At 41.8% G+C, this 20,948-nt stretch overlaps 1 protein-coding gene across 7 annotated transcripts in view; it reads right to left on the reverse strand.

Annotated features, from left to right (window-relative positions):
- The window catches only part of TNRC6A (trinucleotide repeat containing adaptor 6A), a 331,359-nt gene that overhangs the window by 93,885 nt on the left and 216,526 nt on the right, over nt 1-20,948 (reverse strand). For all 7 annotated transcript variants that reach the window (XM_033914459.1, XM_033914462.1, XM_033914457.1 and 4 more), the window contains one exon: nt 9,845-9,991. In XM_033914459.1, the coding sequence (XP_033770350.1) occupies nt 9,845-9,991 (147 nt within the window). The remainder of the gene's footprint in view (nt 1-9,844; nt 9,992-20,948) is intronic.

Consider the following 20,948-nt stretch of genomic DNA (forward strand, 5'->3'; position numbering starts at 1 on the left):
AATGCTGACCATGCAACAAACTGCGAAAGGAAGATAAATCCGCAATCTGAACCCTGAAGGAGGACCACGTAAGGACTCAGTCCAGGCCATCCTGCAAGAACTCCAAGATGTAAGCCAAATAAGCGTTAAAGGGAACCATGCCACGAGCAGACCACCACTCCTCAAAGAAACGCCCAAACTCGCACATAAGCTTGAGAAGTGGAAAGTCTCCGAGAATCCAAGAGGGTGGAGATTACCTTATCTGAATAGCCTTTTTTACTTAGGCGTTCCCTTTCAAGAGGTAAGCTGTAAGAGAAAAGGGACCCGGATTGAACATTGGAATGGGACTCTGAGTCAGAAGGTCAAATGTGAAGGGCAGAAGAGGAACTGCCATTAGAAGATGAACCAAAAAAAACCCCCCAAAAACCCGCCAGTGTGACAAGGCAGTGACTGCTGCCAGAAGGATGCTGGGCCGTATAAAAAGAGGTGTAGCCATTAGAAGGAAGAAGGTGTTGATGCCCTTGTACAGGTCATTGGTAAGGCCCCACTTGGAGTATTGTGTTCAGTTTTGGAGACCGTATCTGGCGAAGGACATAAGAAGACTTGAAGCGGTCCAGAGGAGGGCGACGAAAATGATAGGAGGCTTGCGCCAGAAGATGTATGAGGAGAGACTGGAAGCCCTGAATATGTATACCCTAGATGAAAGGAGGGACAGGGGAGATATGATTCAGACGTTCAAATATTTGAAGGGTATTAACGTAGAACAAAATCTTTTCCAGAGAAAGGAAAATGGTAAAACCAGAGGACATAATTTGAGGTTGAGGAGTGGTAGATTCAAAGGCAATGTTAGGAAATTCTACTTTACTGAGAGGGTGGTGGATGCCTGGAATGCGCTCCTGAGAGAGAAGTGGTGGAGAGTAAAACTGTGACTGAGTTCAAAGAAGCGTGGGATGAACATAGAGGATCTAGAATCAGAAAATAATATTAAATATTGAACTAAGGCCAGTACTGGGCAGACTTGCACGGTCTGTGTCTGTGTATGGCCGTTTGGTGGGAGATGGGCTGGGGAGGGCTTCAGTGGCTGGGAGGGTGTAGATGGGCTGGAGTAGGTTTTAACGGAGATTTCGGCAGTTGGAACCCAAGCACAGTACCGGGTAGAGCTTTGGATTCTTGCCCAAAAATAGCTAAGAAAAAAATTAAAAATTTAAATTGAATCAGGATGGGCAGACTGGATGGACCATTCGGGTCTTTATCTGCTGTCATCTGCTATGTTATGTTACTATGTTATTCGTACCACGGGTACCTGAGCCAATCCAGATCCACCAGGATCATACAACCTGCGTGTCGAGCAATGCAAAGGACTCTGCCCACCAGAGGCCATGGAGGAAAAACATACAGCAGGCCGTCTGTCAGCCAAAGCTGCACCAGAGCATCCAAGCCCCTTGGCCTGTTAATTAATCCCTGTACTGACTGAAGAACCTCAGTGCTTTGGCGTTCAAACTCGTGGCCAACAGGTCTATTACTGGCAGGCCCCAGGCTTGCACAATCAACTCGAAAGCATCTAGACCGACACACCACTCTCAAGGATCCAGCACATGACGACTGAGGAAGTCCACCTGGATGTTCTCCACTCCCATTATGTGGGAAGCTGTGATGTCCAGAAGATGAGTTTCTGCCCAATCCATGAAAAGAGATGCCTCCTGCACCACTAGACGACTCTTGGTTCCCCCCTGACGATTGACATAAGCCACTGCCTTGGCATTGTCCAAGAGAATCCGAACCAATTTGCCCTTCAGCAGCTGCTAGAAAGCCAGCAATGCCAACCAAATGGCTCTGGTGTCCAAATCATTGATCAACCAGGACGCCTTCTCCGGTGAACAGCTGCCTTAAGCCAAGCAAACAAGACATTGAGCTCCTCAACCGAGGAGACTAGCATTCGTGAGAAGCACTGCTGATCCAGTGGGGCTGATCCAGACTCACTCCCTGAACCAGATTAAAAGACTAACCTCCAGTGCACGCAATGAACTAACCCCCAATGAGGGACGGGACAGTCCAGATCGTGTGTCTGAGGCGATCACCGCCAAAGAAGCGCATAATGAAGTGGGTACATGGAAGCCTGAGCCCACCTGACCACCATCAACCCCCAAGACCTGTAGAAAATCCTGTGCCCGAGGACGCTGACAATCCAACAGAAAGCAAATCTGTGACTGCAAATTAACCACTCAGGCCTCCGGTAGGAAGACCTTCCCAAGCTGGTGTCGAAGAGAACCCCACAGTACTCCAGGTGCTGAGACAGAGCCAACCGGCTCTTGGACAGGTTGACTACCCATCCCAGCGACTGCAGGAACTCTACAACCTGAGCCGTAACTTGGGAGCTGTCCTGAAAGGACTTTGCTTGGATCAACCAGTTGTCCAGATAGGGGTAAACCAGAATGCACTCTTTGTGCAAGGCCGCCGCCATGACCACCATAATCTTGATGAAGGCCCGCGAAACTGTAGCCAGACCAAAAGGAAGAGCACAAAACAGATAGTGCCGTCCCAAGATCGCAAAGCGAAGGAACCGCTGATGGGAGGGGCAAATCGGAACACGCAAGTAAGCCATCAGATCGAGAAAGGTTAGGAATTCTCCTGGCTAAACCGCCAGAATGACAGATCTCAGGGTCTCCATGCGAAGATGGAACTAGGAGAGCCCTGTTGACCCCATTCAGGTCCAAGATGGGCCGAAAAGTTCCCTCTTTCTAGGGCATCACAAAGTAAATAAAATACTGGCTGGTGCAACACTCCTGAGGAGGCACTGGAACTACTGCTTTGAGATCTAGCAACCTTTGAAGCATCTGGCGAAAGGCCCGCTTCTTCCATGCTGCCTGACAAGGAGTAGAAAAAAAGTGATCTGGCAAAGAGCGGGAAAACTCCAAAGCATAACCGTCCCGAATCACCTCTAGGGCCCACTGATCCGTCATGAATTTGGCCCACCCCAGGTAAAAATCCCGTAACCAGGCACCAACTGACACCAGGGGAGGTGATGGCAAGAAGTAATTGAACGGGGAGGGCGGCGGGATCACGTCTCCCCCAACAGGATAGCATGCGCTGAAAGAAACAGCCCCGGGGAGACCCGGCAGCAAGACAAGAATCTGCCCCTCGACCAGGGTGGTATCTGCGGAAATCACGCAAATGCCACCCCACGCAGGCGGGCAGGCTCGGTCTTCAGGAAGACAGGGTACCTTAGAGTCCGTTAAAGTCTGAACCAACTTATCTAAATCCTTGCTAAAAAGACAGAACCCCAAAAGGGAAATTTCATCAACTTAGCCTTAGATGCCGCATTTGCCGTCCAAACCCGGAGTCACAGGGTATGACGAGCGGCCACGCCGAAAGCCATGGATTTGGCCGTTGCCCGCAACAGATCATACATAGCATCTGAAAGATAAGAAACACCCATCTCAATTTTGGCTACTTCCTGTTCCACTAAGGACCAGTCATCAGACTCAAGGACATGCTCAGCCCAACGAAAACAAGCCCGAGTCACCAGACCGCCACACATCACCGCCTGGACCGCTAGGGCAGTGACATCAAAATTCTGCTTAAGAAGAGACTCCCGCCTATGCTCCTCTGAGTCCCTCAAAGCCGAGCCGCCTTCAACTGGCACTGTATGCCATTTTGCGATGGCCGAAACCAATGCATCCACAACTGGCAACTTCAAAGTATCCCTATCGCCCTCTAACGAGACATAGAGCCTTAGAGTGAGCAAAATGAAAAGGTGAGACAGAGCCATAGAGCGCGGAAAATGAAAGGGTGACTCTGCTAGGACAAAAATCAGGGGAAACTCCCCTGGCGGCCCAAGCAGTGGATCCAGCAGAAACCTGCCCCTATCTCTCCAATATAGGGGGAAGGTCACCTGAGGCTGCAGACAAAATGGAGACGCTTCCCGCCAAAATCGGAGCAAACCCTGACGAAAAAAACGTCTCTGAGGCCTGAAGCGGCTGAGAAGCCCGAACCACCCCAGCTACTAAAGCAGGCAAGCCGGCAGCATCTGCAAGGGAGTCCCAAGCAGCACTGGCGGAAAGGGAAGCCTTATTTTCCTGTCAGCAGCTGGGGGAATTCCTGTGTGGGCAGCAAGGGAAGCTTGGGCTTCCCCACTGTCAGCTGCTGGCATGCGAGGCACTCGCAAAGGGGATCCCTGGACACCAGCACCCAAAGCCAACAAGGATTTCCCTTCGCAGCGATTGGCACACAGGCCACATCGACGTTGCGTCTGGAGCACAATAAGCACTTTTTTCCTTTTAAAAGTGCTTAATGCGCAATATGCGACCTAGCTGAAAGAAAAGTGCTTGTTAACAACAACAACAACAACAAAAAAAATCAGTTACAGTTAATTGAAGGCTCCCTTCAGACTGGCACTACACCTCAGGATTTTTTTTTTTTCTGTCAGAATAGACTTCACTGGCTCTCTAAGCCATATGCCTTGCCGGTATCGGTAAATTTTCAAAAAAGTCACTCCATGAAAATCAAAAATAAATAAATAAATAATGATTAGGCACCTTAGACACCTTTTTATTACATAAGAATATATTCAATGGGGGATGGGGATGTATGCTATATATTTTAATTAGTTTATTCCTAATGGATGAGATGGGGAGGGGGGGTTCTTTTATATGCTTTTGGCAATAATAATTGAGAATGTCAAGTGATTTGTACGAATTATTTGATTGAATATTGTACACTTGTTGAAAAATATGAAAATGAATAAAGATTTAAAAAATAAATAAATAAATATAATTTAATTTACTTGCATCTATAATGGAACTGTACTCAGAGACATGAAGGCTGACAATTCCGCCTCACCACCCAATCATCGCAGTGTTCAATGCAATTTCCAACTCATACTCATAGTTGTTCATTATATTGTCACTAGCTACTCGAGCTATGAAAAAGAGTCTCTTTGTAAATCAATTCAAAGTATATTGAGAAAACTGAGACTTAGCTTTGAACTTTTTCCTGGTTCCGACGTGCACAGGGAACCGATATAAAGTTTAAATACCGGTTAAACTAAAGGTGAAGTCTCATTAATTTTAAACATGACCAAACTGGGGAAAACTGGAAGGAACACAGAAAACGCCAAAGAGAATGTCATCAAGTGGTTAGGAGAGCGAAAAGAAAATACGAAGAGAGGCTGGCCAGGGAGGCAAAAAACTTCAAATCGTTCTTCAGATATGTTAAGGGGAAGCAACCAGCGAGGGAGGAAGTAGGACCGTTGGATGATGGAGACAAAAAGGGAGTGATAAAAGAGCAAAAAGAGGTAGCCGACAGGTTAAACAAATTCTTCTCATCAGTCTTCACAAGCGAGGACACATCCAGTGTACCAGAACCCGACGTGATTTTCCGTGGTGATCAAGAAGAAAAACTGTCAACAATAGAGGTGAGCCATGAGGATGTCCTCCAACAGATAGAAAGATTGAAAAGCGACAAATCACCAGGCCCGGACGGAATCCACCCTAGGGTACTAAAAGAACTAAGAAATGAGATAGCGGGAATACTCCAGCGAGTTTGCAACCTATCCTTGAAAACTGGAGAGATCCCGGATGACTGGAAGATGGCAAATGTTACACCTATCTTTAAAAAGGGGTCAAGAGGAGACCTGGGAAACTATAGGCCGGTAAGTTTGACATCGGTTCTGGGCAAGATGGTAGAAGCACTGATAAAGGACAGCATCGGCGAGCACATTGAAAAAAATGGGCTGATGAAAGCGAGCCAACATGGCTTCTGCAAGGGAAGATCGTGCCAAACAAACTTACTGCACTTCTTTGAGGGGGTGAACAGCCAGTTGGACAAAGGGGAACCCGTAGACATCATTTACCTCGACTTCCAAAAGGCCTTTGACAAGGTACCCCATGAGCGGCTACTTAGGAAGCTGTGGAACCACGGGGTGGAAGGGGACGTACACAGATGGGTCAAACACTGGTTGGCGGGCAGAAGACAGAGGGTTGGAGTGAAGGGTCACTACTCGGGCTGGAGGAAGGTCACGAGCGGAGTTCCGCAGGGGTCTGTACTGGGACCGCTGCTGTTTAATGTATTTATTAATGACCTGGAAACGGGGACGAAATGTGAAGTTATAAAATTTGCGGATGACACTAAACTCTGTAGAAGGGTTAGAACTACGGAAGAGTGTGAAGACCTACAAAGGGACCTAAACAAACTGGAAGAGTGGGCAAATAAATGGCAGATGAACTTCAATGTAGGGAAATGTAAAGTCATGCATATAGGGAGCAAGAACCCGATGTTCAGCTACCAAATGGGGGGATTAGTATTAGAGGGAAGTAACCTTAAAAGAGATTTGGGTGTACTGGTGGATTCAACAATGAAGTCAACGGCACAATGTGCAGCAACCGCGAAGAAGGCAAACAGAATGTTGGGTATTATTAAGAAGGGTATTACGACCAGAACAAAAGAAGTCATCCTGCCGTTGTACCGGGCAATGGTGCGCCTGCACCTGGAGTACTGTGTTCAGTATTGGTCACCGTACCTTAAGAAGGATATGGCAATACTTGAGAGGGTCCAGAGGAGAGCGACACGAATGATTAAGGGCATTTAAAACCTTTCATACACTGAAAGATTGGAGAGACTGGGGCTCTTCTCCCTGGAAAAGCGGAGACTCAGAGGAGACATGATAGAGACCTACAAAATCATGAAGGGCATAGAGAAAGTAGAGAGGGATAGATTCTTCATACTTTCAAAACATATAAGAACAAGAGGGCATTCGGAAAAATTGGAAGGGGATAGATTCAAAACAAATGCTAGGAAGTTTTTCTTTACCCAGCGTGTGGTGGACACCTGGAATGCACTTCCAGAGGACGTAATAGGACAGAGTACGGTACTGGATTTCAAGAAAGGATTGGACGATTTCCTGCTGGAAAAAGGGATAGAGGGGTATAGATAGGGAGCTACTGCGCAGGCCCTGGACCTGTTGGGCCGCCGCGTGAGCGGACTGCTGGGTACGATGGACCTCGGGTCTGACCCAGTGGAGGCATTGCTTATGTTCTTATGATAGCAATTACGCCAAACAAATTTTTGCTTCTTCTTCCTGTTCACTGCAATGATTGGGTGGTGAGGTGGAGTTGTCAACTTTCATGTCTCTGAGCAGAGTTCCATTATAGATGCAAGTAAATTAAATTAAATTTATTTATTTTTTATTTTCATGGAGTGACTTTTTTTGAAGATTTGCAGTTGTATCTTTAGTCACTCAACAGTGAATTAGTTGAGTTCATTACCCCTACAGTGATTTTTGACTGGGTTGCGGGTATCGGTGGCAAGGCCTACAGCTGAGGCACCTCTAGAAAAATTTTGGGGAGGTGGAGGAAATAGGGGGAGTGACTCAACTCGTGACCCGTCGAGTGTGACACCCCCGAGGTCAGATGAACCCCCAAAAGGGTCCCCCCAAGCTCAGTCCGGCACCAGACGGGGACATGAAGGCCACTAAACAACTTCCAACAGGCCTACACTAACCAAGGGAAGACTGGCTATATCTTACCACACATCTGCTGAGACTGAAAACAGAGTGGTTATTCTAGGGGGAAGCACAGCTACTTGTATTACTGCCAAAAGATTCTGTCTCAGTCTCCACCTGTATTGGTCTGGAGGGGCACTAAAGAATTGTCCTTTTTCTTAGATATTTCTGGGACAGAAACCCAGAGCTCTGCCTGATACTGTGCTTAGGTTCCATCTACTGGAGTCTCTATCAAAGCTCACTCCAGCCCATCTAAACCATCTCAGTCCTCTCCAGCCCATCCACGATTGAATGGCCTTATACAGGACACAGACTATGCAAGTGTACCCAGTACTGGCCTTAATTCTTCAATCTATACCATTATTTCTGATTAGAGATCCTCTGTGTTCATCTCATGCTTTTTTTGAACTCTGTCACCGTTTTCTTCTCTACCACCTTCCTCAGGGGCGCATTCCAGGCATCAACCACCCTCTCCATAAAGAAGAATTTCCTAACATTATTCTTGAGTCTACCACCTCTCAAACTCAAATTATGCCCTCTGGTTTTACCATTTTCCTTTCTCTGGATGTGTTTGAACTTCCAAAGCCAGAAAAACCTAGAAATGTTCTCCAACCAAATGGATTCCTTAACCTAACAGACTACTGCAGCCTTTGTTGATGTTTCCCCAACCTTAATAGAATAGACAATTTGGGCACAATATTCAGCCGGTGATCAGCATTCCAACCACTGCTACCAGTTCTATACTTCTTTTTTTAAAAAAAAATCTTTATTCGTTTTCATATCTTACAACAAGTGTATAATATTCAATCAAAAATAAATTTTACAAATCACTTGACATTCTTACTTATAATCATCAAAACATAAAAGAATCCCTCCCTACCCATCCCACCCATTAGTAATAAACCAGTTAAAACAAATTACCAGTGCTATACTTCAAAATTCAATGCTGAGCCAACATCTGGACTCCAGCAATGAATTTCTAGGTACAGTGTTCCCCCACGATTCGCGATATTCTCCGACCGCCTCTTCCTGTACTAAATTCAGGCTACACCAATCAGGAGCTGTGTGTCAAAGCAGCTTCTGATTGGTGTAGCCTGACTTTAGCAACAGGAAGAGGTGGTTGGAGCATACCGCGAGTGGTTTTGCACCTGCCAGCATCCCAACTGCCCTCTCCTGCCTATAAAAACCATATACGCAGTTTTTAAAAATTCACAGGGATTCCTGAAACGGAACCCCTGTGAATTTCAGGGGAGTACTGTAATTTGGGCTAATTTCCAATTAAAAAAAAAGTAGTACCTACTTGTACACACCATCAGACAATGGTTTCCCAAGATCATATTATGGACTTCATATATGATATTGGTACTCCCTGCGCCTCATCATCTTTTCCAGCATTTCTTCCACTGCCAAAGGCCTGACTTTTGCCCTGAAACCTAATTCTTTGTAGAGCTGTCTACTTTACTTAATACTTACGGAAGTCCTACAGATTTGCTTTGAAGGGAAAACCTTCCTTGGGGCTAATCTTCAGAAGACAAACATGGAGGAAGCCACTGCTTGCCTTGGGATCAGTAGAATGGAATGTTGCTACTATTTGGGTTTTTACTGGATACCGGTGACCTGGATTGGCCACCATTGGAAGTAAGATACTGGGATAGATGGACCATTGGTCTGACCCAGTATGGCTATTTTAGGGGGAGGGGGTTTACCTTGATTTCATGGATACCCCCAAATCCTCCAAAGGTTTCTCAAGATTTTCTCTAAATACAAACCTGCCCTGTGCCCATGCCTTCATCATATGTGCTGACCATTTTCAGAATCTCATAGCTATCTTTTTGCCCCGTGTCTTCAGGTCTCTCCTCAAAGGTAGGAGAGGAATGCACTTGCTTACCAACTGCTTCCCTGATAGAGAAGGGGAAGGAAAGAGTGATAAAGAATAGGAACCCAGATCTTGCCAGGTTTTGCATGCTTATAGCCCAAGCCTGAAATCAGTCCTCTTGTTCAGGATTCTCCGGTCACTTTTGACTGGCCTGGTCTGTTGTCTGTACAAGTTTGATACTCCATTTACCGGAGACAGAAATACTAGATCTCCAAGAACTGTACAAGTCCCATACAGGAGGGTTGTCATTAAACCAGGCCTGTCTCCATCTATTGTATAATATCAGAAACCCACACAACTGGTCTGGAGGGTTAAGGAAAAATAGCTGAGTTGAAAAAGGCTAACCCTTCTCCTCTCAGCCAGCTACTTTTACAGGACAGAAATTAGGGAGTAATGCTGAAAATGACAAAGGCATTTTCCATCCTGTTCTATTGTTATAGTGCCTGGTCTAGCTGCTTAGAAGAATGCTCAGATTTTCAAAGCTGACTTACCTGCCTGACAGTGTTCAGGTTTGGGATACCCAGCCCCACTGGAGAGATCAGAGACTGGTTAGGTAGTGCACAATTTGAAGTAGGAAGCTTCAAGTTAGGAGCTGACATACACAGCATGTTTTGGGACTCTTCTGCTACAATGCCATCCTGATAGGGCCATGATACACAGATGGATCAGTCAAGCAGGGAGAAGAAAAGACAGCCCATGGCCAAATTAAGATTTGCATGACAGACCAGACCAACAAAGGGAACAAAAAGAAAACAGAAAAGATCATGTTAGTATGAGCTGCATGGCAAGGTCATTAAGCTGCAGAGAAAGATTTTACAGGTAGTTCAAAAAGGCTTTCAAGTTCAAACAGAGGATATTTATTTTTTTTAACTTAGCTCTGATTAATCTTACTAGGAGCAAACTTCCTACCCACCATCGTGCTATGCTATGCTGTGCTAGGATTTTAAATCCTGCCATAAGCCTATATTCTGGTTCAAAGCAGCTTACTAAGAAAGCAATGTTACTTACCTTAACACGCGTTATCCAGGGTCAACAGGCAGATATTCTCACATGCTGGTGACATCATCCACGGAGCCCCGGTACAGACACTTTAAAAGTGCATTGACACTTTAAGAAACTTAGAAAGTTTGCGATAGCCCGCACCATGTATGCACAAGTTCCTTCTCATCTGACCTAGGCACGCGGCTCCTCGGTTCAGTAAGCCAGCTAAGACGCCAACCAGGGGAGGTGGGTGGGTTGTGAGAATATCTGCCTGCTGTCCCTGGATAACACCTGTTACGGTAAGTACAGTAACTGTGCTTTATCCCAAGACAAGGAGGCAGCATATTCTCACATGTGGGTGATCTCCATGCTAACCAGAATGGGATTGTGGAAGTGTTGGCGTTTAGGAAAATAAATTTTGTAATACTGACTGGCTGAAGTGCCCATCCCATCTGGAAAAAGATTCCAGACAGTAATGTGAGATGAATGTATGAACAGCTTTACAGATTTTGTCAAGAGGAGTAGATCGAGGAAAGCTACTGAAGCTGCCATAGCTCAAATCTTATGGGCTGTGACACGAGACTGCAGTTGCAGCCCAGCCTGAGCATAACAGAATGATATATAGGAAGCCAACCAGTCAGAAATCTTTCTTTTGGAAATAGTATGCCCCAACTTGTTAGGATAAAATGAGACAAAAAGTTGAGGCTTTGTCCTGCTGAGATAATAGGCCAAGGCTTGCTTGCAAACCAGAGTGTGAAGTGCCATTTCTCCTGAGTGAGAATGAGGTTTAGAGAAAAAAATTGGAAGCACAATTGACTGAGATGAAATTCGGTGTCGATTTTCGGCAGAAACTTTGGATGTGTGCGAAGTACCACTTTGTCATGGTGAAACACTGTGAATGGTGGATCTGCCACTAATGCTTGAAGTCCACTCATTCTTCTGACAAGAGTAAGTGAGATGAGAAAAATAACTTTCCACTTAAGGTATTTAAGATGAGCCATAGACACTGGTTCAAACGGAGGCTTCATTAACCTAGCAAGAACCACATTGAGGTCCCAGACCATTGGAGGTGGCTTGACATTGAAAAGTCCTTTCATGAATCTTGACACAACACAAAAAAGCACGAGAGCGGGAAGGCAAGCAATAAAAAAATAAAGACCATTAAGAAACGCGACTTCAATGCTCCGCAGAACAAAACAGAACTGAGCAGTCGTGAGCCTACATCAGGCAGGAAGGCACTCGCACATGCGCACTGCGGGCTATCGTGAACTTTCTAAGTTTCTTAAAATGGTGATACAGATGCACTTTTAAAGAGTCTATATCAGGGCTCGGTGGATGATGTCACCCACATGTGAGAATATGCTGCCTGCTTGTCCTGGGATAATCAGTGGTATACACTAAAAAGGAAAGTGTCCAAAGTCACATAAAGTGGAACCAGGATATCTTTTTTAAAAAAATATTTATTAAAAACAAAGAAGTGCAACAGTCTTTGTCGAGCAATACCAGAATTACAACATATCTCAGAATAACTGGAAACTAGACCCTACACAGGTCGTGTTTCAGCAATGAAATTGCCTTCCCCAGGGGTCCTTAAAAACAAAAAAATGAAAAGAATAACTGAACCTAATCATTATTGAGAAAATCAAAATATATGAGGGATGATAGAGTGAAACCCAAACAAAGAGATGAAATCAAAATATGAATAAAGATTCTAGAGCAGGGGTGCCTACACTTTTTGGGCTTGCGAGCTACTTTTAAAATGACCAAGTCAAAATGATCTACGAACAATAAAATTTTAAAAAACCCAAAGCACACTGTAAGCAGAGAAAATGTTAATTATCATTTGTATTAGGGTTTTTTTTTTTTTTTTTTTTCCCAGAGGTCAAGGCAGATGACTTTAAAATATGCAATATGCATATTTTAAAGTCATCTGCCTTGACCCCAGTAACAACTACACAAAAATAGACAAATATACCCCCTCCCTTTTTACTAACCCGCAATAGCGTTTTTTAGTGCAGGGAGCTGCGCTGCTCTCGATGCTCATAGGCTCCCTGCGCTAAAAACCACTACTGCAAAATATAGACAGCAAATATAAATTCTTAAAACAGACACATTTTGATCACTAAATTGAAAATAAAATCATTATGGGATGCATTTAAGGCTACCATGAGAGGAAATATTATTTTGTATTCGGCATATATTAGAAAACAACTTAAAAAACAATTTTCAGATTTGGAGAAAGAAATTAAACATTTGGGAAGCTAAATTAGTTGATAAGTGGGAGCAAAGTACCCTGCAGGTTTTATTAAAAGCAAAAGGTAAATATAATAATGAGATATCATCAAAATTTGTAAGGAATGATTTGTTTTCCCAACAAATTTTGCATTATGGAAATTCAAATAAGGCGGGAAGATTATTGGCAAATTATCTTAAAGCGAAAAAAAGAAGAACAAAAATTATTGCAATAAAGGATGAGAAAGGAGAGACACGTACTCAAATTGGAAGCATTTTAAGTCAATTTCTAAATTTTTATAAAGACCTATATTCTTCTGAGCCTTATGAAAATAGAGAAAAAGATGGTTTAGACTTTTTGAATCTAATTGAAGGGCCAAAAATTCCTGAGCATATAAAAAAAAGTTTAGAGGAGCCTATATCATTTAAAGAATTAGAAACAGCGTTGAAATCTCTTAGAGTTGGATCCGCTCCAGGTGGTGATGGCTTCATGGTAGAATTTTATAAATCATTCCAAATTACCTTATTACCTCATTTATCAAAATTATATCAGTCTCAACTAGTTAAGGGTTGCATTACAGGTACTATGGCAGAATCATTGACTATAGTTTTGCCAAAGCCAAACAAAGACCCCACATTGGTTTCAAATTACAGGCCTATATCATTAATCAATGTAGATGGAAAACTTTTGGCTAAGACTTGGCTCTCCCTTTATTATTGATATGCACCAAACTGGATTCGTTGCAAAGAGACATTCATCTAACAACACTAGATTGGCTTTTCATATGTTAAATTTAACAAAAGCCGTGAAAGATCCGGCTTTTTCTGTGTCCTTGGATGCAGAGAAAGCCTTTGATCGGGTGGAATGGACCTTCATGTATCAAGCTATGGAATGGTTTGGAATAGGTTCAAGATTTATACAAATGATTCAAACATTGTATAGCTCCCCTGTTGCAAAACTGTATATTAGTAATAATTTTTCAAAGCACTTTAATTTGCGGAGGGGGGTTAGACAAGGTTGTCCCCTGTCTCCTTTGCTTTTTGATATTGTTTTGGAACCCTTGCTATTAGCTATTCAGCAAGTAAAGGAGATACAGGGTATTCCTTATTCAGATCGGGAATACAAAGTCTCTGCATATGCAGATGATATTTTCTTCATTTGAGAAATCCAGAAACAACCATTCCATGCTTACTTGAATTGATTGAGAAATTTGGAAAATTTTCAGGGTATAAGATAAATTGGAGTAAATCTGAAGTCCTTCCACTGAGTGTATTGTACAAAAGACTTGTTTGATTAATTTTCTTTTGTATGGAAGGAAGGTGGATTAAAATATTTGGGAATTTGGATAAAAAACACGCTGGAAAACACAATGAAAGAGAATGAAAAATCTATATTGCAGAAGGTAACAGAAATGTGCGAACAATGGAATCCATTACATCTGTCTTGGTGGGGGAAGAGTTCAAACTATTAAAATGATGATATTGGGGGCGTGGCTTGGCACGCGCGATACATGGACGTGTGATTGTGGTGCTCTGTGCCCCAGGCAGCAAAATTTAAAATAATATACCTAATAGTGAAGAAATTTCAAGTTTTTCTTGAGTCGGGAGGTATATAAGTATGGCGAGCACAAGACAGGGGAAGATCGATTCAGCGTTCGCAAATGCTGGCACGGCAAAGCGCCTCAAACAGGATATGGTTGCCGCATCTAAAGCCCTGCTTCTGGATGAAGAGGAAAATGGGAGGAAAGAAATACTGGCGGAACTGAAAAAAATTTTGGAACAAATTCAAAAAAAATGCGGAAAGTATCCGTGAGGTAAAAGAAGAGGTTTTAAACATGAATAGGCAGTTGGAGACAGTAAGCCAGAAAATGACCGTTTTAGAATCCAGAATGGAGCAGGTAGAAATGGCTCAGCACAAACAAAGGAAGATAATAAACTGGTTAGAGAACTGCAGAAGAAACTGGTGGACTATGAAAATCGTGGAAGGAGGAAGAATATAAAAATTATTGGTTTGGGAGAAAATTTGGAAGGGGAAAATCCGATACAATTTCTGGAAAATTTACTTCCAAAGTTGCTTCAGTTAAATACAAGGTTCCCATTAGAAATCGAACGTGCTCACAGGATTCCTTTCAAACGGTCAGCTGGAAATTCAAAGCCTAGACCTCTGATCTTTAAGCTGTTAAGGTTCAGCCAAGCAATGGAAATCTTGAGTCTGGCAAAAGCAGACAGAAATTTAAACTATAAGGGACCTAAGATCATATTTTTGCCAGACTTTGAAAAAGGCACTGTAGCTGTGAGGCAGCAATTTCTTCAATTAAGAGCTCAGCTGAAGGAAAAAGGATACAAGTACGGGCTATAGTACCCGGCAAGAATGAGAATTTCTTTGGGGAACAAATCACTTTATTTTGATGACCCGGAAAACTTGAAAAACTTCCTTACAAATCCAGAACCTATGTCTATGTGAAGTTGGTCAAGAAAGAAGAAAGAAGAAGTGAAACAGATTGACTGTATTAAAAGACTCATTTTAGATCCTGCTAATATAGTTTAGTTAATTGAAATATCAGGGTATATTGGCAAAGGGGGATATAAAAATATTTTAATAAGTAATAGATATGATAGTAATGGATCATCAATTTACTAATAATAAATATTGTGTGATAAGTATTAAAATATTAAATATGGGGATATCTTGGAGTTATGAAAATGAATTTGAATGATATTAAAGGTAAATGAATTTCTTTGGAGGGATATTTAAGGTAAATATTAACTGATTTATAGGTCTGATATAAAAAAATATTTTAATAAGTAGTAGATTTGATATAAATGAACAGATATTCTTGAAGGGAAATAGAGATATATGAAATTAAATGAATTTGATATGAAATTAAATATTTTAAGTAAAAGTTTATGTCTTTTAAAGATTGTAGGGTATGGATGGAGATCATTAATTTACTAATAATAAAATATGGTGGGATAATTATTAAAATATTAAATATAGGGATAAAATTGAATTATGAAATGTAATTGAATGCTATTATAGGTAAATGAATTTCTTTGCATGGTTATTTGAAGTCAAGATATTAATTGATTCATAGGTATGATAATATGTGAATTGAATAGATTTTTAATAATATATGAGTTGAAATATTTTTAAAGGTTGTCTGGGGGAGTGTGGGGTTGCATTTCCTATGTGCGTTACAAATTTATCCATTTGGAGGGAGGGTTTGGGAGGGATAGGGTTGGGGGAATATTAATAATTTATTTAGTGATGAATTTGGGGAAGAAAGATGAAGGGCAATTGAATATTTGGAGGGAGGGAGGGGAGGGGTGTGGGATTAAGGGATTATTGAATATTTGTTTCAGAGTACATTTGGGAAAGAAGAGAAATGAGAATTTAAAGGATTTAATATTGGAAGTTATGAATGCATGGGTGCCTGATCATTTGATAATAATTATAAAATATGATATTATTAGAATGGATATATATGTTAATGATGATTAAGTTTTTTTCATTGAATGTAAATGGCCTCAATCATGTGATTAAGAAAAGGAAAATGTTAGATTTCCTTAAGAAACAGAATTCGGACATATATTTCATACAAGAGACACACCTATCGATTAATGAATCTAGGAAGCTGGGTGGATTTCCAAGTGTTTTTTTGCACTAGCGAATGGGAAGAAGGCAGGTGTGGCAATATTAATAAATAAGAAATGTTCAGCAAACTTTCAAATGGTTGCTGCAGATCCCTTGGGAAGGTGGGTACATATCAAAATGAGCATGGGAAATAATACCCTTGATTTGTTTAATTTGTATGCTCCAAATTCTAATCAAATGGAGTTTTTCAAAAATATACAAAAAATACTATTACCACTGGCTGCTTCTAATCTAGTGGTGGCTGGAGATTTCAATGCTGTAATGGATCCGATAATGGATAAGAGTCCAAGTAAAATATTAAAATCATTAGGTTTAGATAATTTGGTTCAATCTTGTGATTTAACAGATATATGGCGTATTCTTCATTTTAATGATCGGGAATTTTCCTTTTGTTCGCAAGTGCATAATTCGTTTTCAAGAATTGATTATATATTTGTTTCAAATAAAATAGCTCACAAAGTGAATAAAGCCATCATAGATCCGATAATTTTATCTGATCATGGTGGTGTTTGGATTGAATTACAATTGGATGAGCAAGTGGAGGCAAAGCCAATTTGGAGGTTCGATAATGCTTTGATTGCAGATCCAAAATTTATTGATGAGTTTAAATCAAAAATGAATGAGTTTTTTCAAATTAATGATTCTGGAGAGGTTAATATAGAAATGGTATGGGATGCTTTTAAAGCAACCATGAGAGAATATATTATTTCATATTCAGCATATGTCAGAAAACAAGCGAAGAGACAATTCTATGATTTAGGAAAATAAATTAAAATTTAAAAAAAAAAATTAATGGATAGGTGGGAGCAAAAGACATTACAAATTTTGTTAAAAGCTAAAGCCAAATACAATGAGTTACCGTATTTTCACGCATATAACGCGCGCGCTATACGCGTTTTTACCTACCGTGCATACCCCTCGCGCGTTATACAAAATTTTTTTTACATAGTTCCCACCCCGCCCGACGCCCGATTCACCCCCCCCAGCAGGACCGCTCGCACCCCCACCCCGAACGACCGCTCGCACGCGCTCCCACCCGCACCCGCATCCACGATCGGAGCAAGAGGGAGCCCAAGCCCTCTTGCCCGGCCGACTCCCCAACTCCCCGACAATATCGGGCCAGGAGGGAGCCCAAACCCTCCTGGCCACGGCGACCCCCTACCCCCACCTCGCACTACATTACGGGCAGGAGGGATCCCAGGCCCTCCTGCCCTCGACGGAAACCCCCCTCCCTCCAACGACCGCCCCCCCCAAGAACCTCCGACCGCCCCCCCAGCCGACCCGCGACCCCCCTGGCCGACCCCCACCCCCCCTTCCCCGTACCTTTGGTAGTTGGCCGGACAGACGGGAGCCAAACCCGCCTGTCCGGCAGGCAGCCAACGACGGAATGAGGCCGGATTGGCCCATCCGTCCCAATGCTCCGCCTACTGGTGGGGCCTAAGGCGCGTGGACCAATCAGAATAGGCCCTGGAGCCTTAGGTCCCACCTGGGGGCGCGGCCTGAGGCACATGGGCCCAACCCGACCATGTGCCTCAGGCCAGAGGAGAGTCAAGGCGGGCGAAAGGACAGTCGGGCAGCATGCGCGGTATACCCGTGAGCGCGGTATACAAAAGTTTTTGTACATAAAATCGTGGTTTCTGCGCGCTATACCCGTGTGCGCATTTTACACGGGTGCGCGTTATCTGCGTGAAAATACGGTATCTTCTAAGCTTGTTAGAGAGGATTTGTTTTATCAGCAAGCTCAGTACTATGGACATTCAAATAAGGCTGGAAAATTATTAGCAAATTATCTTAAGGCAAAAAAAAGGAGGACAAAAATTGTTATAATAAAGGATAATAAAGGGGATTCATACACTAAAAATGAGCATATTTTAAAACAGTTTCTTGCTTTCTATAAGGATCTATATTCTTCAGAAAACTATAGAAATAAAGAACAAGATGGTTTAAATTTTTTAAATTTACTTGATGGTCCAAAAATTCCTGAACATATAAAAGGAAGTTTAGAAGAACCTATATCTCTAAAAGAGTTAGAAGAAGCATTGAAATCTCTTAGAGTTGGATCCACTCCAGGCGGTGATGGGCTTACAGTGGAATTTTATAAATCATTTCAAAATACTCTTTTACCATATCTGTTAAATTTGTATAAGTATCAACTAACTAATGGTTGTATTACAGGTACTATGGCAGATTTGGTGGTTATTGTTTTACCAAAACCAAACAGAGATCCTACTTTGGTATCAAACTATAGGCCTATTTCATTAATAAACGTAGATGGGAAAATTCTTGCTAAAATAATGGCGTTAAGATTGGCAAAAGCTCTCCCATACATTATAGATACTCATCAGAAAGGATTTGTCGCAAGGAGACATTCTTCACATAACACTAGGTTGGCGTTTCATACTTTAAATTTAACAAAAACAGTAAAAGATCCGACGTTTATGGTCTCTCTAGATGCAGAAAAGACCTTTGACAGTGTAGAATGGAATTTTATGTATCAGGCATTGGAGTGGTTTGGGGTGGGATCTGGGTTCATTCAAATGATTCAAACGCTGTTTAGTTCCCCTGGTGCAAGATTATATATTAATAATAGTTTATCAGATAGATTTGACTTGCGGAGGGGGGTTAGACAGGGTTGTCCCTCATCTCCATTGCTTTTTGATGTTGTTCTGGAGCCCTTGTTAATTGCTATTAATCAAGCAAAGGGGATACAGGGTATTCCCTATTCAAACTGAGAATATAAACTTTCTGCTTATGCAGATGATATTTTACTTTATTTGAGGAATCCGGTGACCACCATACCAAGCATACTTGAATTGATAGAGAGATTTGGAAAATTTTCAGGATATAAGATTAATTGAAGTAAGTCTGAAGTTTTACCGCTTAATGTTCACTGTGTCAAAGGATTATTCGATTCATTTGATTTTGTATGGAAGGATGAGGGTCTAAAGTATTTAGGTATACTAATTAAAAATAATGTTGATGATACAGTAAAGGAAAATGAAAAACTTTTACTTAAAAAAGTTACAGAGATGTGTGAAAAATGGAATCCATTGCATTTATCATGGTGGGGGAGAGTTCAAACTATTAAAATGATGATATTGCCTGTAGTTTGCTATCAAATGAGTATGATACCAGTTTTTTTTCAGGGGTTATTCTATAAAAAGTTAAATGGTATTCTTACGAAATTTGTTTGGTTGGGTAAAAGACCAAGAATTGCTTTACTATCTTTACAAAGATCAATTATGGAGGGAGGGGTAAATTTTCCAAATTTTTATAGGTATCATCAAGCCTATATTCTACGTCAGGGTATGTATTGGATCCTCCCAGAGCTCATGGAGAATGTCCCAGATTGGTTATATTTGGAATGGCGGTTCCTGTTTCCTTTTCATTTGGTTCATTTGCTTAGTATAAAAATACCTAGAAGATATAGAGAAAATAAAATATTTGTTGACACATGGAAAACATTAAGGTATGTTAGTAACCTGTCACCTATTCCAATTGTTAATCTTTACACCAATCCATTTGGGTAAACTCCAAGATCAAAATTGGCGGAGCGCAAATCGTTTGGAAGCAATGGATTATTGGGGGTATTCGTACCTTGAATGATGTTATTTTAAATGGATCGCTGCTTAGTTTTTCACAATTGCAACACAAATTTGGTCTGAATAAAAATCAATGTACATTGTACAAAAAGTTTATTTGACTCATTTTCTTTTATTTGGAAAGAAGAAGGATTAAAATACTTAGGAATTTGGATTACAAAAACTGTGGATGAGACTATGAAAATTAATGAAAAAAATTTATTACAAAAAGTGTCAGAAATGTGTGAACAATGAAATCCTTTATGCATATCTTGGTGGGGGAGAATACAAACTGTAAAAATGATGATATTACCAGTAGTTTGTTACCAAATGGGTATGATACCAATTTTTTTTCAGGGGTCATTTTACAAAAAATTGGTTAAGATGTTAACAAAATTTATTTGGCTTGGAAAAAACCCCAGAATTGCTCTAGTATCTTTACAAAGACCAATTGCGGAGGGAGGGGTAAATTTTCCAAATTTTTATAGGTACCATCAAGCCTATATTATGCGTCAGGGTATGTATTGGATCCTCCCAGAGCCCATTGAACATATACCAGATTGGTTCTGGTTAGAATGGAGATTAATGTTTCCTTTACGTCCGAGTCATGTTATCAGTATTCAAATGCCAAGGTTATATAAGGATCACAAAATATTGGTTGATACTTGGAAAACTATAAGATATATAAGTAATCTAACTCCTATTCCAATAACTAAATCAACGACTCAAACAATATGGCTCAATCCAAAGATCAAAGTTGGCGGTTTTAAAATTATCTGGAAACATTGGATGATTGCTGGAATTCGGATTTTAGAAGATGTACCGTATTTTCGCGGATATAACGCGCACCATTGTAAAACGCGCACAGGGGTATAGCGCGCAGAAATCACGATGATATGTACAAAAACTTTTCTATACCGCGCTCAGGCATATAACGCGCATGCTGCCCGACTCTCCTCTGGCCACCCCGACTCTCCTTTCGCTCTCCCCGACTCTCATCTGGTTGCCCCGACTCACCCTGACTTTCGGTGCACTGCCCCGACTCTCCTCTGGTTGCCCCGACTCACCGTTCACCCGCCCTGACTTTCGGTGCACTGCCCCGCCTCTCCGTGCCTGTCCCCCTTGAAGTCCTGTCCCCCCTTGAAG

Source organism: Geotrypetes seraphini, chromosome 11, assembly GCF_902459505.1.
Source record: "Geotrypetes seraphini chromosome 11, aGeoSer1.1, whole genome shotgun sequence".
Classification (NCBI taxonomy): Eukaryota; Metazoa; Chordata; class Amphibia; order Gymnophiona; family Dermophiidae; genus Geotrypetes; species Geotrypetes seraphini.